This window comes from Lycium barbarum, chromosome 11 (genome assembly GCF_019175385.1).
Source record: "Lycium barbarum isolate Lr01 chromosome 11, ASM1917538v2, whole genome shotgun sequence".
Classification (NCBI taxonomy): Eukaryota; Viridiplantae; Streptophyta; class Magnoliopsida; order Solanales; family Solanaceae; genus Lycium; species Lycium barbarum.
Window position 1 is genome coordinate 5,344,902 of NC_083347.1, and position 26,225 is coordinate 5,371,126.

At 32.5% G+C, this 26,225-nt stretch overlaps 2 protein-coding genes and 1 non-coding gene across 3 annotated transcripts; 2 read left to right on the top strand and 1 right to left on the bottom strand.

Moving 5' to 3' along the window:
• Nucleotides 1-4,687: 4,687 nt before the first annotated feature.
• LOC132617487 (calcium-binding protein KRP1-like) lies at nucleotides 4,688-5,345 on the top strand. Its single transcript, XM_060332493.1, has one exon. It carries the CDS (start codon nucleotides 4,767-4,769, stop codon nucleotides 5,112-5,114), a length of 348 nt encoding a protein of 115 aa, XP_060188476.1. The 5' UTR covers nucleotides 4,688-4,766; the 3' UTR covers nucleotides 5,115-5,345.
• Nucleotides 5,346-19,781: 14,436 nt separating this feature from the next.
• Nucleotides 19,782-25,963, bottom strand: LOC132616984 (universal stress protein PHOS32). Its single transcript, XM_060331821.1, has 3 exons — nucleotides 25,622-25,963; nucleotides 22,829-23,335; nucleotides 19,782-20,031 (listed from the first exon to the last, which is right to left on the bottom strand). The coding sequence occupies exons 1-3, from the start codon at nucleotides 25,818-25,820 to the stop codon at nucleotides 20,024-20,026; spliced, it is 714 nt and encodes a 237-aa protein (XP_060187804.1). The 5' UTR covers nucleotides 25,821-25,963; the 3' UTR covers nucleotides 19,782-20,023.
• A 73-nt stretch (nucleotides 25,964-26,036) lies between these two features.
• On the top strand, nucleotides 26,037-26,118 carry TRNAS-AGA (transfer RNA serine (anticodon AGA)). The gene has a single exon. It is a non-coding gene; the product is annotated as a tRNA-Ser (tRNA).
• The last annotated feature ends 107 nt before the right edge of the window (nucleotides 26,119-26,225 follow it).

Here is a 26,225-nt window from a genome sequence, read left to right on the forward strand (position 1 = left end):
TCACATAAGGTTAAATGCAAATAAAAGCCAGTAGAATGTCACATGATGCTCTAATAATCTTGGCAACTAAAAGATTGTGATCAACATTCGATCACATTTGAAAAAATTGGCTAGAAAGAGAGTAATTGCTCTTCTTTTCTACGTAGAAAGAATGACTCGTTTCTATATTTAAAACATGTTTACTTTAAACTTCTTATTTGACGCTTAATAGTAAGTTTTTATAGCCACATATTATGTCATGTTTCAGAATACAAGTTTCATAAGTCTTTTAAAAAAACATCTATGCCAGAATTAAACTAAGAGCCTGTTTGGATGGGCTTATATGTCTATAAGCTGAAAACAGCTTATAAGCTAAAAAAAATTAAGTTGGATAGTCTAACTTATTTTTTTTGGCTTATAAGTTGTTTTCAGCTTATAAGCTGTTTTAGATAAGATAAGTCAAATGGGCCCAATTATTTTTTTGAGCTTATTTTAAGCACAAAATGAATTTAAGCTAGCCAGCCAAACACTCAAAAAAACTGAAAACAGCTTATAAGCAACTTATAAGCCAATCCAAACGGGCTCTAAATCACATAAGAAATTGGGAGAGAGAGAGAGTAATAATATGGGCATTCCAACCAGACAAAAACGATTGCGACTTAATGTACTGAAAGGAAAACACTCAGTACATTTCCTTAGCATCCTTTATTCTTCCGAAAATAGACAATAAGAATAGACCCTTATGGTCCTGCTCTTCTTCGGACCACGCGCATAACAAAAGCTTATTACACCTGGCTGTCCCTTTTTATATTCCATCTTTGTATTTCTAGTTTAACTCTATATATCTAGAAGACACTTAAGAAAAAAAAATGAATTATATAGTGTTTATGTATTGGAGACATAAATTGTCACATTTTCACTGTGGTGTGGACGTGTGGCCTTAAAAAGTATTACTAGAATAAATGGAAAGTTGTGTCGACAAGAGAGTCGCACATCACCTTAAGATCTTAAGTAGGCGTTTGATCATGAAAATAAATATTTTTTACTTTATTTGATATTTTGAAGTTAGAGTTGGAGTTAGAGTTGAAGATGGAGTTGTGTTTGGTTATAGCTTTTGTAAAAAATGTTTGATAGTTTGAATGTATTGAAAGTAAAAAAAAAAATGAGAAAAAAAAAGTGAAAACAAATTTTTAGTTGTTTTCCGGAAATATTTCTCATGGCCAGAACTGTGCATGATTATATATTAAGAGTAATATTGTAGAAATTAATTTGGTAAAAGAGCTTCTTAATTTACAATAGCTTGAAATGTGAAAAAGAGTACAGTAATAATTAGCTGGTAAGACGACAAATCAATTTTGAAATAACATAAATGACCATTAATTATAGAGTCAATCTCACTTTACTCTTGACATTTAAGGGTTTGGAAAATAATAGTCCCTCTAAATATTGAATGGGAATGATAACCCCCTTATATAATATATATATATATATATATATATATATATATATATATATATTTTTCTTTTGAATAAATATATTTTTCTTTTTCTTTCTAGAATTAAAACATGAAAACATATAACTCTTATTATTGCCACATTCACCTATTCCATTGAAAATAATGTACTTCTTTTAGGATTAAAACATGAAAATATATAACTCTTATTAAATATTTGAGTTCTAATTGCACATTAGCAGTCTACCTAACTCCCCTCTCCAACATTACCTTTGGGTTATCTATGAATTCTCTCATTCACCTCTTACATTGTTCTATATATTGAACATAAAAAAAAAAAATCAAGGCTGAAAAGAACTTTTCGGGTACCTTTATCTTGATTTGCTAAAGCTTGTGTTTTTCTCCTTTTGATGAATTTAAGCTAAGAGTCAATTTTACTTTACCCCCTTATTATTTAAGCGTTGGAAAAAATAGTACCTCCTCCACATTGTTAAATGAGAACGATAACCCGACCGCTTATGCAATATTTTCCGGTGAGACTTTTCATTTTTTGAATAAAGATATTTTTTCTAGAAAAATATAAAAATATATAACTCTTATTTATTAGATTTAAGTTGTCCATACATTTGCATAACATAAGCACTCAAATAAGATGTCGATCGATTTCATGTAACCAAGGCATTTCATCCATAACCCTCAAAGAGTTGCTTATATAAATATAACTAGTTAATTTTCTCGTGCTTCGTACGGTCATGAATGACGTCATTGAATTGCGAATGATCCTTCTCCAATATTTGAACATTAAAAATAACAAACGCCAAATTGTTATAAAAAATAAAAATATAGAAAATATTTCAACTAAAGTTAATATTAAAAATAACAAAAGGCATATTCTCGCAAAAATCATATATGTTGAAGATATTCCAACTTGATAATGAATGATATAAAAGTATTACTCTTTAATCAATTCCCCCCTCCCCCACCCCTCCTCCCCCCATATATTTGTATACATAAGAAGAATGAATTATTCGTCTTCGCGGCACATTTTATACACCTTCAACAAATTTATGAAATGATCTTCCCGAAATTTAGCAGAAAAATGAGAGATTAAATTATTATAATACCAAAAACGAAACAAAAACTAATATATAAGTAATATACATAAAAAAATCTAGAAAAAATGCTTAAGACAGAAAATCAGATATAGATTAAGGCATTAATTACATTTGTACTTACTCAATGGTGGAGTCCTTGAGGAGAAAATATGTAACAGTTATTTTGCCTATTAGTCCTAAAAAAATATTATAAATATCAATCGATCTCACTTGTATTGTGCACAACATACTTCTTAAAGCCATTGAAACGATAGTGTCAAGTCTTCATTTCAGAATTTACATTGTGTTGAGACACATTCCTTGAATTTTATTCCAACTTTGGAGTTACTACGCTTAAATTCTTCATAAACACATTGAATAATAATTTTCAATTAATCAACCTTGAGCAGCTACATGTGAAAACGTAAGCGCATTCTTCAAATGCTTATTATAGTATCAAAAATTCTCCCCAATTCATCATGCTTTTTTTTTCTTTACCATAATTTCAACTTTAAAAAAAAAATACGCTCTCTCAACAGCAATCAAATTGTAATTTTTTTTCTTTAATCAGATATGAATTATTCAAGCGTCTTAATTTAATAAAATAAATCGGGCCTTGAGCTAATTAAGTTGAAAAAAGGAAAATCTATGTGGCTTGACAAACACTAAAAGGTAATTATATCTAGTAGCTATAGTTTGACTTAGTTACTTCCCATAGCTAACACTTGTACGTTAATGACAATTATTAACTATAAAGTAAAATACAGTAAAAAAAAAAAAGGAAATATTCGGTGTATCCCCAATTCAGCCATTCTCTCACATCTGGTCTCTCTCTCTCTCTCTCTCTCTCTCTCTCCATTTCCACTCTCTCTCACTCTGGCAAGAAATTGTCGCGCTTTTACGGTGTATTTCTGGCCAGATCAGTCGCGGGCGACTCAGATCGGAGCAAAAATATTTGATCGACCACCACCAATCAACTCTCTTGGCTTTCAAGCTCCGGCGCCATCAGATCTGAGCATATGCCGACAGACCAGACATTTAGGGATCTGTCCTCATCAATAATATTCCAATCTTTGCTGGTGGAGAAAATCGGCTTAACCGTCATTAGTGACGGAGCATGTATTTTTGAGTGTGATGTATTTTGAGTTTCTGGCAACTGTGATGTATTTCGAGTGGTCGTTGTATTTGAGTGAGTAACGCCGGCGACCTTTGCCGCTGTATTTTATTTTTTATATTTCGATGTATTCTTCATTTTTTAAATATAAATATAATGTATTTTTTGTATTATCATCGTATTTCTATATTTTGAAGTAGATTTTTCCAGCAAATTCTTGTATCTTTTTTAATTTTAATTGTTTTGAATACAACTGAATTTGAATACAGTCTAATATCCATGTATTTTTTGGATTTTTGTTGTTTGAATACAATTGAATTCAATAGAGTAAATTGAATACATTGTGAAAGTGCTACATATGAATACAATGGATTAAATATAACTAAATATCCTTGTATTTTTAAAAGAAAAAAAAATTATTATTCGAATACAGCCGAATTGAATACAATGAATTAAACAAAAATTTCACTGCACTTTATTCATAATACACGCGAACTAAATACATGCCCACAATGAAATACAACCGGCAAGCTAAGTAAAAGTAGCTACTAAATGTAAATATTGAAAGTGTAGCTACGTCCACTGATTTACTACCAAACTATGGTCCTTTTTTGAAAGTTGCCCTTGAAAAAATGAGTAGATAAATCTCTAGGTGTAAATTTCAATAACTAGTTATAAGAGGGTGCAGATCAACTATCATTTAAGAAGAAACTTTAAAAAAATGCAATAACAAACAAATTAGGAACTTAATTATTGATTCAGATTTAGGGTTGGACATATCGAAATGGGCAGAAGTTGCCCTAGCCCTAGAAGCAATCATATGAATGATATCCCTTTACATATGTACCCTAAAATCAGACACATCGTTATCATTCAAATCAAGAAAATCAAGAAACAGTACAGGTTTTCCCGTAAATCTCACTAAAAAACAGCTCCTTTTTCACAAGTGTGTGCTTCTCAAATGATTCCCAATGCAACTTCCAGGAAGGAGAATTTTATAAGCCAACAATTATACAACCTCCACACATTAATTTCTCTCATTTTTTCTATAAATACACACACACATCAACCCGTACCCTTACTTTTTAACTTACTCCTAAATCCATTCTTTCTTTAGTGGCAAAAAATGGCTCACGAAAACCCTTTTGGTTTCGACGATTATTTTCCCTCGATGATGCAGAGATTAGGCGCCGAAGGGTTCATGAGGGAACTTTGTAATGGATTCTGCTTGCTTATGGATGTGAGTATAGGGCTAATTACATATGAGAGTTTGAAGAGGAACACTATGAATCTTGGTTTAAATGATTTAAGAGATGATGAGTTAATTTGCATGTTGGCTGAAGGAGATTTGGATGGTGATGGAGCACTTAATCAGATGGAATTTTGTATTCTCATGTTTAGATTGAGTCCTGGTTTAATGGATGGATCTAAGCAGTACATGGACGATTTGGGGCTCATTGATTTCCAACCCTAGTTTCTAATTTTCTATGTTTCTCTGTGTGTCTGATTGGTATATCTTGTACTATTATCATGAGAGATATCTTATGCCAAATAAATAATTCTCCATGTATATCTATCTACGTACGTATTTGGAAGGAGTGATAATTTAGTTATCATACTACATCAGGTACTTCTATTTCATTATGTTAATGTTATCTTATGTTATTGTGTTTTTCAGTAAAATAATGTTTGAAATTTGTGACCATCTCATTTAATAACTTATATTATGAGAAGGATCGTCATTTATTTACTTAATTATGTCTTGAACAAATAGTGAAGGATACTCCATTAATAATCGGGAAAAAACAGATGGAAGGGGATATGTATATGTCGTATAGAAAATGCAGAAATATTTAGCCAAAATTGAATGCTGAAAGAATGGAAAAACAGCTTATTTCTTAATTTTAATCTTTTTTCTTTGGGCTGGGGGGGGGGGGGGGGGGGGAGTGAGGGCTGATACTATATAAGGTAGTCTACTTCATGAAGTTTCTCTTCTACTTTTGTTGTTCACTAAAATAGTGAAGGATAATCTATTAAATGAAAAAGAGATGAAGGGAATCTGTTATATGCATGTTGTTAGGTCGACTAGAAGGTGCGAAAACATCTAATTTGCTGAAAACTAATTAATTTGTTGTCTATGCTCATAGTCAAGTTTTTCGGATCTGGCTCATCTTCAGTACATGTTGCCTCCAGTTGGTCCAGTGCATAGGTAAGATTGTGACACCTAGACATTTTTAAATCTAATGACCAACACTTATTTAACTAAAGCAACCCCTCAAACCATGGTTAAACTCCCTAATTACTATCTGATTTATCCTTCCATATTTGCAGCATCAAAAAGGGCCAAAATCTTGCTAAACAAAACAAGCATATGAAACAATAGCTGGAAAATCTTTTGGCTGAAAGTGAATAAATTATTGCAATGATACGTTCAGTTTCTTTAAATAAAGTTTTTGCAGGGAGTTTATAAGGGGATTGCTTTCTTTCACATGCTCCATTAATTTAGGTTAACTATACAAAAAATCCACATTATTATATAGCTAGTTACCTTTCACAAAAAATAAAGGAATTCTAAACATAATAGTTGAAAATAAAGTGTCAACCAAGACCTGACTATAAGAAGTAGCTTAAAGCATACACCTGAGCTTCCCGGCTGCTTTTGATTTAGTTTAATCGGTCCGTAGTTTAATTTTTAAACGCCAATCGTGTAAAAGAACATTTACACTATATCATGTCACTCAAAAAAAAAAAAATCCGAAATTTTTATTCTGAAAATAAAGCAGGTTATTTGCTGCAAGTAGACAAAAACTTGATAAATGTAAATTTCTTTTACGTTATCGATGTACATATATTAGTTAAACCCGATTGGAGATATTTTCATAGGTTAATTTCTCGGTGATAGAAATATAAAAGAAAGTTATAATTCAGGTAAATAGCAAAGAATATAAAGAAATGGATTAACATGTCTTCACTGGATCTTCAGTTGGTGGCTAAATTAGCTTATCACTGGACTTATGTTTCTTGCTGATTGTTCCGTTTCTCCATGATTTTCATGATAAGACAATATTTTTTTCAACCAAAATATGTTCCAGCTATTGTTTCGGATGCTTGTTTATTTTAGCAAGATTTTCGCCCTTTTTTATGCTGCATATGGAAGGATAAATCAGATAGTAATTAGGGAGTTTAACCATGATTTGACGGGTTGCTTTAGTTAAATAAGTGCTAGCCATTAAATTTAAAAATGTCCAGATGTCAGTCTTACCTATGCACTAGACCAACTGGAGACAACATGTACCGGAGATGAGCCTCATCCAAGTTTTTCTAGGATGAGCTGGGGCACATAAGTACAATTTTATAGCACTTCATTAGAAAACCCTAAATCCATGACACATTTTCTACTTTTGGACTTGGAGGTAATGATGAATAATACCATAAGAAGGCCTTTGCAATGATTGTTAATTATATATATATATATATATATATATATATATATATATATATATAAAAGGGAAAGTGAGTAGGGGGGGAAAACAAAATCTGCTATAAGTTCATCTTCTATCAACGTCCTTGAGAAATACTAATGATTGTACCTATGGTTAAAAATCACTTCATGTTAATCTATAGAAGTTGTTCATATAAATTATAGTAGGTGACGTGAAGCCAAAATGTCTCCCAAAACTGCATGCACTTGCAGTTGAATAATGACATTATATAACTAAAGAACAAGGCATATATTTATTGCAGTACTAACAAACGAAGCTTCTGTTTTTTAAGCATCTTCTCACGTTTGTTTCAGAAAGCATGTTTTTGGAGAATTTATCAGGAAAGAATATTCTTATCTGAATAGTTTCACTTGCTCTTGAATAATGCCGGTATATGACCAAGATATTTGGATAATATTGCCTCTATTTCATTTTTGTGGGCTATTTCTTTTTTCAATTGATCTGTTCCGAAAAGAATGACCTCTTTATAAATTTGAAAATATTACATGTCTTATTTTATCCTTAATGACAAAGTTTTGTAGTCACTAAAATATTATAATAGCATATTTAAGACCAAAAGCTTCAAAAAAGTTGCAGCCACACAAATGTCAAAACATGTTTAAAACTACGAGTTTCAAAAGTCTTACTTCCTTTTTAAAACTCAATGCTCAGTCAAATAGGTTCATACAAATTGAAACTAAGGAGTATTAGATATTCTTCATAGATTTTAAGTTTTGTCATTGAAGGAAACAAAAATACTCAAAGGACTAATATAAGCACACGTGAAAGACTCAACAATGGCTATATAGAAAAAATTTATCAAACTAAAGAAAAAAGGTAGAAGGTTTTACTTAATAACTCAAAACTCTTGAATACTAGAAACCAAAATATTTGACATAGCATCCCTATTTATAATACTAGAAATCAAAATAGACTAGGACTAGGAAAACCTATTTCAATATGAATTTGATAAATAAATCCTAACTAGACATGAATTAAATAAATTAAATCCTAAACAACTTAGATTTTCTACTCTTGATTTACTTCCTACGGTCATTAAAGTGTACAAGTTCATCTGACTGAATGTACAAACATGTGAGAATTGTTTATGCAATATTAGAGTGAGACCTTGTTATGTTAAGCAAAATATCAAGCGATAAAGAGTCGCAACACAAGTTGACCAAAATAGGAAGATAGCGCAATGAGAAGGACCAAATTAGGAGGTTTTATTGGTTTCAACATTACTACTATTAAGAAGCACGGGTTGGGGCTCCTTTTTCGTCGTCCGTTGTAGGCCCCCATAAAAAGGGCTCCTTTTTCGTTGTTGTGGGGCCCCCCATGAAAAAAAAAATTGGCTCCATATTAAACAGCCCATAATTAAAAAAAAATGTAAAAAAAATAAATTGTGGGCCCCATATATATTAAACAATAACTAATATTAAAAAAAAATGTGAGCCCGATATTAAACACCAATCAGTATTAAAAAAAAAAAAAACTGGAACCCACCACATCCAAACTCACGGGAAAAAAAAAATGGACCCCATATTAACAAAATTAAACAATATTAAAAAAAAGTGAATCCCATATTAAAAAAATAAACAATGTTAAAAAAAATGTGGGCCCCATATAAACACCATGCGTATTCGTAGCAAACACTAATATAATAAAGTTTTAAATACGGAGCACAAACTACAATGTTATATTAATTGTATTTTGAACATAGTTTCCCATATTGACAAAATCAAGCAATATATATAAAAAAAAAAAAAAAAAAAAAAAAAAAGTGAATCCCATATTAAAAAAATAAACAATGTCAAAAAAAAAAGTGCAAACTTTGTATTCTTAGCAAACACTAATATAATAAAGTTTTAGATACGGAACACAAATTACAATGTTATATATATATATATATATATATATATATATATATATATATATATATATATATTATATGCATAAAAATAGTGCAAATTAATAATGTCCAAAAGGGTGGGCCCATACTAAACAACACCAAGCAATATAAAAAATAAAAATAAAAAAAGAAGAAACTATATAAAGCATGGGTTTAGACCCATGCTTCATCGTCCGTTGTCCCTTAAAAAAAAAGGGTGAGCCCCATACTAAATAACACCGAGCAATAAAAAAAAGGAAGAAAAAAAAGTGGAACTCATCACATCCAAACTCACGGGAAAAAAAAAGTGGACCCTATATTAACAGAATCAAGCAATATTAAAAAAAAAGTGAATCTCATATTAATAAAACAAACAATGTTAATAAACAAATGCTTAGAAAATCAAACAATTAAATCAATAATGATGGACTCATTGCCACATGCGTATCAACCCATTAGTGAGAGCAAATGAAATTATTGTACAGTAACATACTTAAAATAATCATATATTAAAATAAGATAGAATTTAATTACTTTTTCATTTTTTCCTTACTCTAATAAATGTGAAAAAAATTGTGGGCCCCACATTAAACATCATGCGTATTCGTAGCAAACACTAATATAATAAAGTTTTAAATACGGAGCATAAACTGCAATGTTATATTAATCGTGTTTCACTAATATAATAAAGTTTTAGATACGGAGCACAAATTACAATGTTATATCAATCGTGTTTTGAACATAATATATATATATATATATATATATATATATATATATATATATATATATATATATATATATATATATATTATATGCATAAAAATAGTGCAAACTAATAAGGTCCAAAAGGATGGGCCTCATACTAAAAAATCAAACAATATTCATGTAATTCCCAAAGTATCCCCATCAAGTCAATAATAGTGGATTCATTGGCACATGCATATTAACCCATTAGTGAGAGCAAATGAAATTATTGCACAACAAAAAACATGGACCTCATATTATTACTTTTCTTCAAAATATTTAATTACTGTATTTGCTATTCCACCATGTCATTTATTTATTATATTTACTAAAATAAATATACTTAAAATATATATATTTAAAAAATAAGATACAATTTAATTACTTTTTTATTTTTATTCTTACTCTAATAAATGTGAAAAGAGATTAACATCAAAAGTATTAATAAATTTTCTTAGCAAATACGAATAAAATAAAGTTTTAGATATGGAGCACAAACTACAATATTATATTAATCGTATTTTGAACATAGTATATATATATATATATATATATATATATATATATATATATATATATATATATATATTATTATTATTATTATTATTATTATTATTTAAACATAACTACATATACAAAGATACACTATAATCCGAAGTGTTGGGCCCGTGCGCAGCAAGAGCATAGGCCATCTAGTAAATTTATAATTCGATCCCTTTTGACCTTTTTCATCCTAATCACTTTAATTAAAACGAAAACCACCAATCATGGCAAGGTATTAATCCTAATAAATAACTCTGCTCCTAATAGAATCCTCAAAAGTTTTACGCTTAATGTTGGCACTACAAGAAAGTATAGAAATGACAATAAAAAATTTAATATTTGGCAACAACTTAGTTTTATTGTTGGCAAATGAACTTTTTTGTTGTCAAAAAATTTAATTTTGTTGCCATAGTATTGGTTATTATTGCAAAAAGTACTTTTGGTAACAACAAAAAAAATTGTTACACGTTGTTGCAATAACAGCCGTTGGGAAAAGTCTATGCAACAAAAAAAAACTCTTTTGTTACCAAAAATACTTTTTGCAATAATAATCAATCTATGACAACAAAAAAAAAATATTGCCAAATATATTTTTTCTTGTGCTTTTTATATTTGCACTTGTGACTGACAATGTGAGAAAGCTCTCATAGGAGTTCTTTCTTAAATTTGATTCATGTTTTGAGCGAAAAGAATTTCAAATATCAATAGCTCGACTTTTGCTTCTTTTTCATAGCTGAGTGAAGGGTATTATCGAACTTGTAAACTGCTGAGTTTAGAAATCAATTAATGCAAACTGGACTGAATTTGAAATAATGTTATCTGTAGTAAGAGAACAAAGAAAAGCATGTGTAGAATTACCATCCAAGACACTAAAAAAGTTACAGACTGATAGATACAAATGTCATTGTCTTGAAACCCTTTGTATTCTTTTTCATTCAACATCCACTCTCATATCGACAAGTGTATTTGTCGTTTTTAAGGGTCAGTTTGTGGGCTTGTGAAGTACATATTGTACTTCAAAAACCCAATTGCTTATACATATATTGCCCCTGATATGATATCGAAATTGACTCTTCTAGTTTGAATTTTTTTTTTCATTTTTCTACAAAAATTATATTGCTGATTCGGATTTTAAATGATTGTAGTGCTGCTGCTTGCTGTAATTGTGAACGATAATTAGTAGAAAGATTTTGAAGAACATGAAACATTACTTTCTTTTATGAGTTCTTTAATGTTAAGGGGCTACCATGAGAATAATTCAACTAATTAAGATTATATCTGACCTTTTGATTGTATTATTGATCTCACACATGCAATGCGATCTAATTACATTTAGATTTGTTTCAGAGTGGGTCCTTTTCACTTTATTCAACTTTAGACGTATTCTTTGCTTGGGCAAACATGATGTAAAAGACTAATCACGTAGGCGCAAGTGCTATGTTAAATAGTTCAAACTTCAAACCATTTGAATCCAGAGGAGTTGCTACTTGGATTAATAAAGTATATAATTAGAGTAGGGTCATTGGCACAAAAGCCCTTATTTTGGGCTAGAGTTTAATTTTTGCCCCTCCTATCTTATTGTTTTAATTTGTACCTTCACTCATTTGAGTTAATGAGTTTGGTCATCAATTTTTCATGGTTTGAAACCATGGTTTGAATCCAAATCATCCAAAAAGCATGATTTGAGGTTTGAAATCATGGTTTCAACTTTTTAAAATATAAAATTTAACCCATAAGTTAATATTTTGTAAAAAAAGGATCCATAAGTTGATAAATATTTTTAATAATTACCCCCATCAATCATTTACCAATCTCATTAACCTCCACCAACCTTTATTTATGTCTACCAACCTTTAATTTATGTGGGAAAATTATATTAAATAGTAGTTACATTACTATTCATGTTAAATTTTCGATTTTATTAAGGTAAAGTTTGATTAATTGATGTTACATTTTCTAGAAAAATCTTCTAGTAGTGTACTAATTTTGTTATAAACTATAATTTGCTCATTTGGTAAGATTGTATAAGAATTGAGAATGTTTTGATAGTTTTCACAATTTGTAGGATTTTTATGTCTATAAAAGAAAATATAACTTAAAATATCCAAATTGTATGTCCAAACGGGGCCTTAGGTTTCTTCTCCAATTTATCTTCTTCCCCAACTTCATCCTTCTCTCCTCCTTCAGATTTCAAACCCAGGAGCTCCAAGTATCAACAATGGTGGATTTCAATTTTTGCCATGAACTTCTCTCTAACACCAACTTCAAATTGTTAGATCTGAAGGAAATAATTTAAGCACGTGCGTTTTGTAATATGAAACTGTCATCATATTGAGAAGAACTCATTTTGTTGGGTCACGAACTTCATTTGGATACAAGAGAACACTTTGAAATCCAGTTGGTTTTTGTCGATTGGAGTGATAATGTGGGTGATAAAATATGTCGTTTGTCTTGTGATTTTTGGTGGGGGAAGAATGAGTATTGGTGGTGGGTGGGTGATGAAATCCATTGTACTTGCTATGATATTTGGTGGTGGAAACGGTGGATTTGTTTATTGTGTATAATCTTAAATTTTAAGCTATTAAATTAATAAGACAAGATTTCTTTTCAGCTATTTTGCCTCAAGGCATAACTTTTCATTTTACACACCTACAAGTTTTGCCCAATAGGGTAAATTTAGCTTGATTATTATTCAGTTTATTTTTTTATATAAAAATTTAACTAGTTTTGCCTCAAGTTCTGCCTTAAAGTATAACTTGACTAACTTTGCAACATACAATTATGCCTTACGGCACAACTTGATTAACTTTGGAACATAAAATTAGGCCTTAAGGAAGAACTTGACTAACTTTCGGATATAAAATTTTGACTAACTTTGAAACATAAAAGTAGACCTTGAGGCAGAACTTGACTAACTTCGAAACATAAAATTAAGTCTTAACGTAGAACCTAACTAACTTTGGGATATAAAATTTTGTCTAGATTTAGAATATAAAATTAGACATTAAGGCAGAACTTTACTAACTTTGGAACGTAAAAATAGGTCTTAAGGCAGAACTTTACTAACTTTGGAACATAAAAGTAGGCCTTAGGAAAGAACTTGACTAGCGCCTTAAGACATCACTTGATTAACTTAGGGATATAAAATTAAGCCTTAAGTCAGCACTTGTCTAAGTTTGGGATATAAATCTTTGACTAACTTTGAAACGCAAAATTAGGCCTTTAGGTAGAACTTGACAAATTTTGGGATATAAAATTTTGACTAATTTTGGAATAATATTAGACCTTAAGCCAGAACTTGACTAATTTTGGGATATAAATTTTTTTCTAAATTTGGAATATAAAATTAAGCCTTAAGGCAGAACCATACTAACTTTGGAACATAAAATTTGGCCTTAAGGCGGAATTTGACTAACTTTGAGCATAAATTTTGACTAACTTTGGAACATAAAAGTAAACTTTAAGGCAGAACTTGACTAACTTTACAACATAAAATTAGGCCCTAAGGCAGAACTTGATTAACTTTGGGATATAAAATTATGCCTTAAGTCAGAACTTGATTAACTTTGGGCACAAACTTAGGCCTTAAGGCAGAACTTGACTAACTTTGGAATATAAAATTAGGCCTTAATGCAAAACTTGACTAATTTTGGGATATAAAATTAAGCTTTAAGGTAGAACTTGACTAACTTTATGACAGTGTTTGATTTCTATAAAAACTCTAATTGAACAAAATATTCGTTTGTTTCTATTGTGAAAACAAATTTACTTTTCATCTATCCCTCCACACCCAAGTTCTAAACATCTAATAGCAACAACTTTTTGGTTTTAGAGGAAACAGTGACGAAAATCTATTTGAGCTTGCTGGAAATTAAAAGGGCAAAGGGTCAAATATATCCTTCTACTTTAGTTTATTGGTTAAATTTACCTTCCGTTAGTCAAAGTTTACAAATATACCCCTTTGTTAGCCAAAGTACACAAATATACCCCTCAGTGGATGGAAAATCCGAAATCAATTAAAATTACCCATTTAACTTAAAAAAAACCCATGCCTATCGCTTTGACCCGACCCGACCAGTGGCAAAGCCAGGATTTTCATTTAGGGGGTTCAAAAATTCTAAAAGGTAAATACACGAAGAAGTCAGGGGGTTCAACATCTACTATATACATAATAAAATAATTTTAACTTTGAAAATACACTGTAATTTTTCGCCGAGAGGGTTCGGATGAACCCCTGGAGCTAACGTGGCTCCGCCCCTAGACCCCGACCCCCAAAATTATTTCCCCCAACCCTATTACACATCACTGTACAAGGGTTGGTAAAAACTTGAGAGTAGAACCTCCCTGTCTGTATAACTTAGGAGCTGATTACAGACAAGAGCTACTGGAAACACTGTTTAATTTATCCATTTACATCTAAAATAAAGATTAGGAACTCATAAATTAATTTTCTTTTCCATGGTAACGAATTACATATTACAAAACTGCTCAAGAATGAAAAACTAATAAAACTGTACACAAGAATCAAGTGAGGAAGCAACATATAGAAATCAAAGTACACACAGCTCTCTCTCAAACATCGGGCTTTGTGTTTTGAGTTTTGACTGAAGAGTTCTAAGGCGTAGAGGGGTATAATAGGGTGGGGGGAAATGATTTTGTGGGTTGGGTTGGATCAAAGTGATGGGCATGATTTTTTTTAAAGTTAAATGGGTAATTTTAATTGATTTGGGATTTTCCATCCACTGAGGGGTATATTTGTGTACTTTGGCTACAGAGGGATATATTTATAAACTTTGACTAACGGAGGGTAAATCTATATATATAATAAAGCTAGGCAATAAGAGAGTGATGTGGCACCTTTCTTTGGCCAAAGATTCTATTTATCTTTTTTCTCATTTTCTTGACAATTTTTCCTCCTCCATTCAATTAATTTAGCTTATATTAAAAGGCCTAAAAGTCTTTGCCCCTCCATAATCATCTTTATTCTCTAATTAAACTAAGCAATTAATACATATTAATGCCAATGCTTTTTGATCTTCCTATTCGACTGTTTTTGCTCACTTTGCTGTTCATGGCCAACAACTGTTTAAATCTCCAATTAAATTGGATAATTAATACAAATTAATGTCCATTCATATGCCATTGCCATGCCTCAATTCTGTAGTTTTATATTGTGCAAGAAAGTCTAAGTTTCACAAGTTTTTGTTTGCTTTCTCTATGTATATGTATAGTCGAGTATTAGTAGTTATTCGAGCAGATTGTTTACTTCATTTTCAACTATTTTGTGTAACTAGGACAAGATTATAGATTATGTACAGGAAGTGGTTTATTTTTGGAGTCTTATCGCACGTTAATTCTCGATGTCGAATCCAAAAGAAGAATGTTGATTTTTACTTTGCATACTCACTGTATTTTACTCTCTTTTTTCCTTTATAGAATCACAAATTGTCTTGTGAGGTTCATGCATGTGCAGTCTTGTCATCATATTCAAATGGACCATTTCCTTACGATGCAAAGGTATGGCAACGTTTTCGTTGAAAATTTACTTTTGAATTCCATTTTTTTAAGTATTTGCTTAATTTATCATATGTATTGACGAGTCTGGTGCACTTGGAGGTATATACCTTAACGTTGGATGCATTTCTTCTAAGGTAATTATATTCACTCTCTAAATTCATAATTTTTTTACTACTGCTTACTTAAATTTAATTTGTGTTACAAAACATAATTTATTTTCCTATTAGATCTGTTTGGAAATACGATTAGATCTATTCAGAAATTGACACAGTGTAATTTTGAAAGCTATTTGAAACTTAACGATTCAAAAAATAGAGGTCAAAACTTAAATTTTAACGAGAAATGATGATTTGCCTAGCATTTGCTGTGAAATTAAAATTCATAAATGATGTATTTTCATCGTTGCACCCAACAATCATAGCCAACTTTTTTTTTCATCAGCAAAACATAATTCATAATACGTGTGGCAATTGAAAGATCCAAAAGCATATAATAAAACGAAATTGAAAAAGAAGAAAGTGACTACCAGCAGGAAGAAGACGCGCTTCGGATTAATATTAGGATTTTTTTAAAGAAAATGTTATACTTAAATATTCACTCATAAAAAAAATGTTAAATTAATTTATGAATATTTTGTTGGTTCTTTTCTTATTCTTAAAAATTTGTTCTCTTTTCCTGTTCCTGGCTACGTTGATTCTCTTTATATTGTCAAAATAAAATGAATAATTATTGTGTGATAATATATATACTTTTTCATATTCTATAAAGTGCTTTTTGTACTACTTTTTTATATATTCTTTTACAGTTTATGACGAGACTTGAGAATATTATCTTTTTGGTTACTTATCTTTATTATTAGGAAGTTAAAGAAGAAAGAAAAATAAAACTTGAGCGGCGAAGTAAGAAAGGAAAAGAAAGAAAATGAAGAAAGAAAAAAGTTAAAGGTTTAAACAAGTATAGGACAAAAATTAGAAAAAGATGCTTGCAGATAAAAACTTATATAAATGTATTAGATGGATTAGAAATAACTATATTTTAAAATTGTTATATATGTGCCAGAAACAGATCGATTTTTCATAAAATTCTTTCTCTCTTTATATTTTTTTAAAAGAAAATAAAGATAATGTTTCACTTTACATAACACAAGTATTTCTAGAAGACCAAAAATATTTCTTAAGTGACGGAAAATCATAGAAAAACATGTAAACTAACCGTTAGTAATATTTGGTAAAGCTTGAAATATTTGACTTTGAAGACCAATCAAAATTTTGAAAAAGAAAAAAAAAAGTATATTTGAAAGTCTAATTAACCCGCGCGAAGCGCGGTTAAATTTACTAGTTTAACCAATAAACTAATGTAGAGGGGTATAGTTGATCCTTTTCCCAATTAAAAATAACAATTTTCGAAGGTTGATTTTGATTCAACTATTAATTATTAATAACATAAAAAAACATTTTCTGAAATTTCAAATTCAGTACAAGAAATTTTGGTACTTCACTAGACGACGTGCTTTGTGCTATAAACCTTCTAAGGTATGAAGAGTGGAGGAGAATAAGGAGTTGGAATCTGGTGGATTTGAGTTTATGATGATGGCTTGTGCGAAAGCCTAAGAGCAGGGAAAGAAAGACGCCAAAGGGCATTTTAGTCAGAAAAGATTCATTAAACAAAAGGAAGGATAAAAATTAAATACTAGCCCATTTGAAGGGTAAAAATTAAAGATCAACCCATTTGACTTGACTAACTTTGGAATATAAAGTTAGGTCTTAAGGTCTCACTTAACTAACTTTGGAATATAAAGTTAGGCCTTAAGGCCTAACTTGACTTTACATTCCAAAGTTAGTCAAGTTAAGTTAGTCAAGTTAGGTGGTCTAACTTGACTAACTTTGGATTCTAAAGTTATAGCTTAAGGCCTAACTTGATTAATTTTAAAATATAAAGTTAGGTCTTAAGATTTAACTTGACTAACTTTAGAATATAAAATTAGGCCTTAAGCAAAACTTCCTATTATATACACTTACAAGTTTTGCTCAATAAGGCAAACTTAGTTTGGTGATTGTTTAATTTATTTGTTATATAAAAATTCAACTAGGTTTGCCTCGAGGCAAAACTTCCAATTATATTGTAAAGCCTCGTAAATTTCTATAACTACTTCGGACTAATTTCGAATTTAAAGAAGCAATTTCATCGAACCAAAGACACGCGCCCCACACAAGTGTAACAAAGTCATGAAAATACTTTGTGACTAACATTGGTATAGCTTGAAATAAATTATAACTTCATGAGATAAGTGATTGAATGAACCAATGTTTTTAAATTATTTGGCCGATAATTGTTTTTGAGTGATAGAAAAATGATCAATTGGAGTAACCATTTTACCAATGATTAATTGGGAAAATGAGAAAGGAAATTTGGAACTTAATGATTTATTTAGCAGTGACTATGAGAGGAAGAATAAAGGACTAAGAAGAAGATAACATGACAAAAAGGAACTGAAGATAAGGATATCAATTGGTTGATCAATGCAATAAACGGTTCAATTTACTAAAGGAGCATAAGGTATAAATTGAAAGGATTCAAATCCTAATTGGCTGGAGTTAGTAAAACAAAGCAGTAAGCTTTTCATTTGAGCCATGATAAGCGTCAAAACCTCTTAAAACTTGGGACCCGAGTGCAATTGCTGAAAGCCTTTTTAAAGGCAAACACGGTAGAGTCATTTCATTATTCGGAGTTTGTTTTTGGAGGCCATGAAGAGAAGAGAGCTCTTCCACCATTGATAGAATAAAAAGGAGGATGAAGTTGCAGATGGAGAGAAGAAAAGGAGTTGAAAGAAGAAAGCTACGCTATTTGGGATGGAAGGGTATTTGCATCACAAAAGTTTCATTAAATGAAAGGAAAGGCAGAAGTTAAATATTTTAAAAACTAAGGGGAAAATTAAATACCGCTCTTTTTGAAGGACACTCAGCGCAAAAACTTGATTAGAGGAGCAAATTGGCCCATATGCCAATAAGGATAGACAAGAAAACAGTTTAGTTTGTTTAGAAGTTGCATCGTTTATCCATCTCAGCTTTTCCTGTCCAAACTTGAAATATAAAATGTAGGGGACTGAGAAACAGACATGAAGAAGAGTATGCATAAGGGTGACCAAAAAAAAAAGAGCATACACGAAATTGGTAATCTTTCACCTCGATCTTTTTTTTTCTAGAACCCAATCTAGTTTTCAAAAGCCGAGGGTCTTTCGGAAACAGCCGCCCTACCTTTCAAGGTGGCGGTTAGATCTGCATACACTCTACCCTCCCCAGACCCTACATAGTGGGATTATACTGGGCTTCTTCTTGTTGTTGTAATCTAGTTTTCAGAAGTAGGTCAAGCTGATGTTCAATAAACGAAATATGACATATTAATTGGGATTGAAGGTGAAAATAATCGCGTTCACTCGCGCTAAACCATTACTTTGACCTTCAAAAATCAAAGTGAGAATACATCACTTAACAATGATAAGTTTATATGCATTGGTTGTATTTCGCTTTTGTTAATTTGGTGCACACACCTTGTTTAAGACACTAGCAATACAAAGTCGTTGGAACCGTTTTTTTTTTTTTTGGAGGGTGGGGAGGGGGGAGAGATGTATACTTTAGCTTAGTCTAATCTCTTCTGGGGCTTTTTTGTTGCATCAATTACAATCCATTTCTAGGTCCACGAGTATCCCATATATCAAACCACCAGTTCATAAGGTGTACCAATCCCTCATTTTTGGACAATAAGATGTCCTAACATGTACAGAATTTTTTCAATGTACAGAATAGCCAAAAGAGTAACCATCCCACTACCTTCTAATCTCGCCAGTCAAACGTACTCAACATATATAGATGCATTAAACTACAGCATCCATCGGAACAGGAAATTTTTTAATGCATGACTAGACTTGTAATGGGATAAAGACCACAAGCATATAGCGGACACGTCATAAAAAACGTTTAGATTGCACTGCAAGTATCTAAAGACAGTCAAGTAACAACATTGCGCATATGACAAGCATAACAGATACAATCATCTACGGGGAAGCATAATAAGTTGATGCAGAGAGAAACAAGCTACAACAGTTCATTTACATAAAATGACTCCAGACATCACAAAGGGCCTACTGGTTCTCATGGAAGCTGGTCAATGCTAGTGCAAGCCAAGGGAAGACCTCGCCCACCTTCATTATGAATCTGTCACAAATAACCAGAAACATCTTAGCAAAGCACAGAGGGCTGGGAATATCTTTTTATCAGTAGAGGGAATCGGGAGTAATTGCAGGAATAAAAGAATGGAGCTGAGAACTAGTGAAGGAGCTACAAAAGTTAATTGATAGGCTCAATAACCTTGAGAAAGTTATAGACTCCACAAACTGATTTATGAAACTCAAAGATCAAGTCGATAAAAAGTACCACAGCCAAGGATGTGTTCAACTACGTTGCAACTCTTTGCAGGACAATCAACAGAAAAAAAAACCCCTTTCATTTCTAAACAGAATCTCACACACTCATTGAGGGTGTGTTTGGTATGGAGGAAAAATGTCTATCAATTTTACCATATTTGTTTGGTCAAAATGTTTCTCTAAGAAAACAAATTCCTTAAAAATCAGGAATTAATGCAAGTTTGGGATATTTGAATAAAATCCTCCAACTGTTCACTCCCGTGTCAACTCTACTAGTAGAATAAATTTCAGAAAGGTAATCGGTAGTTACTTTCAGTGTCTTATTACTTAGAGCTATGCAATAGCATCATAAATGGTCAACAAGCAAGTACTCTCAGAAAAGCAACATTGGTCCCATTCATACTTGCCATCTCTTCAAGAAGTTAAAATTATATAAAATGTGCGTAAATATGTAACATTGGTCCCATTCCTTTTATTTCAATAACTCCTTGACTAAAACCTGAAAGGGAGAAAAACAAAAGAAATAACATATGTAGCGGCCATTTTCTGAATCAGTATTCAGCACTGAGATCCTTAAAAGACCTGACACCCGCCGCTTATCAGAATTGTCAGTATTTTCTGTGCGAGTAAACTCAATCTGGTGGATTATAATAGCCTCAAACAGGAGATCTTTCTGGCTTAACAAGCACATGCACCATAGGGGTCATCTATCTCCAACACCATCTGGAACCAAAACACTCTTTACCATCCTCATGTAAACTTTTTCTTTCCCTAGTCCCAACTAATCTTAAGGTAAGCTAATAGTTCCACGATAAGGATGTGGATAATAAGAAGAACAGGATCTAGCAGACTAGAGGTCTAGAGCAGAGCAATGTCATTAAACATCAGGCCTTGGATTTTGCTCACACTAGGAAATGCCAAATGTAAGCACACATGTCGCTTGATAGACAGCAAGTTCAAAAAAGCATCTCTGAACCAAGCATCTAATCCATCACAACTTCAGTCATCTTCTTTTACACACTTTTCTTCTTCTTTTATTACTTTGATCAGTTCTACCACCAGTTCATTCATTTAACACTCATTGAATGATGGCAACCCTTCATAGACAGTCTAAAGTCATGGCTAGGTAACACACATGAAACAACATTGCGCGCCACGGCTATCCTCCACCAAACATCTTTCATAGTGTGGCCCTAAACAAAGCTCAGGTAAGTGATTGGTTGATTCAAGTTGAACCAGAACTCCAACCCTTTTTTTTTTCCTTTTAGGACTTTCGACCCATAAGTTCAACCTTAAGTACTACAGCACATTTGGAAACTCAAAGAAGATTGACTTTAGGATTTAACATGTGTGACCGTTAGCATTCTAAAACAGACTTACTCAACATTGTTCTCTCAGAAGTATGCACCTGACTATCCCATAAAATTCCTTTCGCATTTCTATTAATTTGGGAACCCAGGGTTCTGATGTATGATGTCAAAAACAGAGAAAACAATCATGACCAAATTATATTTTCCCCAAAATTATTATGAAGATTTCACAATATTTTGTCTATGAATCATTGAAGCATTGAGCTCGTCTTTATATAATTAAAAGAAACAGCCTGCACCATGCCAAAATATAACGGATTTTTTTGTCAAACAGGACAAGTAATAGGAAAAGAAACATAAATTAAATCTATTGAAAGATAGGGATGACAATGGGGGAGAAAAGCTTAGGAAGTGGAGGAACTAGCAACGGGCAGAGAGGGAAAGACTGAATTTTTTTTAGTTAGAGTGGAGGAAGGAGCAAGGGTTGATTTTGACTTCAGTATCCCCATTTACTTCCTTTCAACTTCTCAATTGATATTTCACTCCTACATAATTGAACTTTACTTTAGAATACTAAATTTTATCATCAAAAGATAGAGCAAACAACGTCCGATATCAAGCAGAAAATTAACAAGAAATTAGCCCTTGTATTCTAACTTGATCATTCGTTTTGGGACAGAGGGACTGTGAAAGAAGAAAATTATCAAGGAAACAAAACACTAACACTTTGTTTGGATGGTTGTTACATATCGTTTCATAATGTATCGTATTATATTGTACTACGTTGTATTGTATTGTAATGTATTGTTTTTATTAATACAATGTTTGGATAGATTGTAATCGTTTCTTGTCATTACATAATAACACACATCAATAATTTGAAGGATAAACCTGCAAGAAAAGTAGGGTATGGGGCCATTATAAAAAGGTAGCGTAAAGGATAAAATAGAATTTATTAGATAATAAGCAACGATAAAATGAGAAGAACAAGAAGAAAAAAAAAAAGGTAACGACGCGATCACACCAATTGGTCGTTACATAAAATGGGACTTTTCGTCCTTACATAATGATGGATTTAACGATACGATACAGTAAAATTTATGTAACAATCAAACATTGTATTTAGACTAACAACACAATACAATACAATACAATACAATACAATAGGTAACAACCATCCAAACAAGCTGTTAATAATGAAGAAATAAGTAGAAATAACAGCATTCATAATCCAAATAAACGAAACAAAGACCGCGGAAAAAGTAACAAGCGACATACCTTTTCGATCATCAGAAGCATCATGAAACTCAGCTTCCTCATCATCATCTTCAACAGCACCCGAAGCAACAGAAACCACCGGCTCAACAACATCATTATTTCCACTCTCCTTATCATCAGGATACCTAACAACCACAACAGGACAAACACAATGCCTAACACAATAATCACTTACACTCCCAAGTCTCCCATCACTTCCCCTTTTAGTAGCTCCAAATCCTCTACTCCCCATAATAACAGCACTTAGCCCTAACCTCTCAACTTCCAAACACAACCTTTCCCTCATATCATGATCCTTAACAATATGGATCTTAAACGGAATATTCGCATCAACTAAAGGTTGAGCTAAATCAGATGCTTTAGTGGTAGTAAAAGTATCGAAATCAACCTCGAGTTTACGTTGATTCTCTTCGTTTTCAGTATCGACAATGGATAGATCCACGGAACCCCAATCAGCTCCGTAAAGGACGGAAGTTGGACGGACGTGGACTAAGATGACGGCGTCACCTGCAGAGGCGTATATAGCATATTAGTTATGGGTTCAATCCTAACTTTCAACATGGAGTATAAATTTATGTGTAAAAAATTTACTAAAATTTGCAATAAATAGTAGATATGAACATAATGTGAAAAATATAATGGATTCAATGCTAATAATCTTAACATTGAACCCATAGAGTTTAAACGCTAGTAAGATGACAGTGTCACCTGCAGAGGTGTATGTAGCATATATAGTTATGGATTCAATTAACTTTAGACACGGAGTATAAATTTATGTGTAGAAATTTACTAAAATTGCAATAAATAGTAGATATGAATCCATTAATTTTTATTATGGGTTCAGTGCTAATAATCTTAAGATTGAACCCATAATTCAGCTTTAGAAAGCCTCTTCTGGAACATGTACTAGCTTAAGAGCACTTTTTCTTTTTTTTTCCTAACTTTCTAAAGTGAAAATTTTTGTAAAGAAAAAATAAACATTTTTGGATTTTCTGAAAATTGGAAACTCAGTTGCGGATCCAAAGTTTTATCTACAGGTTCACGTGAACCCAATATTTTTTGCTTATACTGTGTATATGTATTAAAAATAAAAAAAATTACTAAATATTTATAATATTTGATTGTGAATCCAATTACTAAATAGTATTAAATATGAAGTCATAAGTTTTAAAATATATAATGCTAGTAAGATGAGGGGGTCACCTGGAGAGGCGTATGTAGCAGGAGTATTAGTTATGAGTAGAGGTGGCAAAATGGGTAAAAAATATGGTTATCCGCCCGACCCAACCCATTTAAAATGGGTTGGATACCCAACCCATTTAAAATGGGTTCAATATGAGTCAACCCATATTATCCACTTAAAATATGGGTAAATTAATGGGTAAAATGGATAAAACCCACAACATATAGAGTGTGTTTGGTATGGACGACATGTTTTCCAATTTTCCCATTTTTTATTGGTCAAAATGTTTTGGAAAATATTTTCTCTAGAAAAACAAGTTCCTTAACCACCCCCTCGTACCCCCACCCCACCCCACCACCTAACCACCCCTACACCCTCACTACCCCCACCCCCACCCCTACACCCTCACTACCCCCACCCCCACCCCACCACTTAACCACCCCCTCCTACCCCCACCCCCACTACCTCCTATCCCCACCCCTCACCCCCTACCCCCACCACCTTTCACTATCTCCCTCCCCACCCTTATAACCACCTACCCCCACCCCTACCCCTATCACCACCTACCCCCAACCCCTACCTCTCATCTCTCTACCACTACCCCCTATCTCTCAACTTTACAAAACTAGACATTTTGTGAAAGTAGTAACTTTACAAAAGTAGCCGCTTTTTCAAAGTATTACTTGGGAAAAGTAGCTACTTTTCAAAAATAATCGTTTTGCAAAAGTAGTCACTTTTAGAAAATAACCATTTTGTGAAAGTAGATACTTTTTAAAGAGGTCATTTTTTTAAAGTGACACAAAAATGGCTACTTTTGTAAAGTGATCATTTTTTGAAAAATGACAACAAAAGTTGCTATTTTGCAAATTTACATTTTCGGTCGTTTTGCAAGAAATATATTTTTGCAAAAATAACCATTTTTATGTCACTTTTCAAAAATGGTCAATTTACAAAAATAGCCATTTTTTGTGTCACTTTTAAAAGTTGGCTAGTTTACAAACATAGTCAATTTTTGGGGTTGTCTTCAAACTGCAAAGTAGTCGTATATGAAATAGACGCTTTGGGAGGGGGTGGATGAGGGTTGGGTGGAGCGGTGGTGTGGGATGGGGTGGAGTGGGGGTAGGTAGGTGAAGATGAAGTGCGTTCAAGGGTGGTCGGTGGGTGGGGTTGGGATTTGGTTGGGGAGTGGGTGGTGGAGGTGGGGTTGGGCGGGTAGTTTCCAAGAAAGATTTTCTTGGAGGTCGTTTCATAGAAAAGTTTCGAAGTTTTATTCTTCCCACAAATGTTGAGGCTCAACTATGTACCAGGGATTAGATTTGTGGACAAATGGTAAATTAATCTTTTTCCATATTGGCTAAATGAAGCCAACATCTTTAAAGTAGCTTTGAATAAGATGGATATCCATATTATCCGTCAGGTAACTCATTTTTTAACTGTGTTAAATATGGGCGGATCGGGTAATTGATCCGTTTTTTGTCAACCCATTTTCGATCCGGCCCATATCCAACTCGACCCGCTAGTTTGCCACCCCTAGTTATGAGTTCAATCCTAACTTTGGACACGGAGTACAAATTTATTTATAAATAGTAGAGATGAGGGGAGAGGGTTACCTGGACGGAGGTATTGGTGGACGGCCCATTTAACAGCGAAAGCGGATTCGTCGCTTAAGTCAACGGCGATGCCGATTTTGCGTTGAGCGTTGGATGTAGGGGTCTCGGTGGGTGGGGTGGTGGGTGGGGGGAAACGTGGGGATGAGGATTTGATTTTGATGTTAGCAAGGATGGGGAGATCGGAATCTTGTTGTTGCATTGTTTTGGGGGATTTTGACTTGACTTGAGTTGAGTTGACCTTTTTTTGTGTTTAGGGGGGTTTTGGTTGATGCTTGTTTATCGCTATACGGGGTTATGAGCGAGTATTGCTCTTTTTGATGAGGGTGGTGATGATCAAGTTGAGTGTTGTTTCAGTTTTATTAAAATTAAAACTAAGGTAGGTTAATAAGTAGTAAACTGTTTTCAGGAGCATGGGGTGGACGTGCCGGAGTGGTTATCGGGCATGACTAGAAATCATGTGGGCTCTGCCCGCGCAGGTTCGAATCCTGCCGTCCACGCTTTTTTTCTCATGGTTTCACTTTTTCATTGACGAAACAACTCTTTTTATTGTTTCCTATTTGGTATCTGTTTTGAGATTTTGATTAATTGGGATTCACGCTCTTAA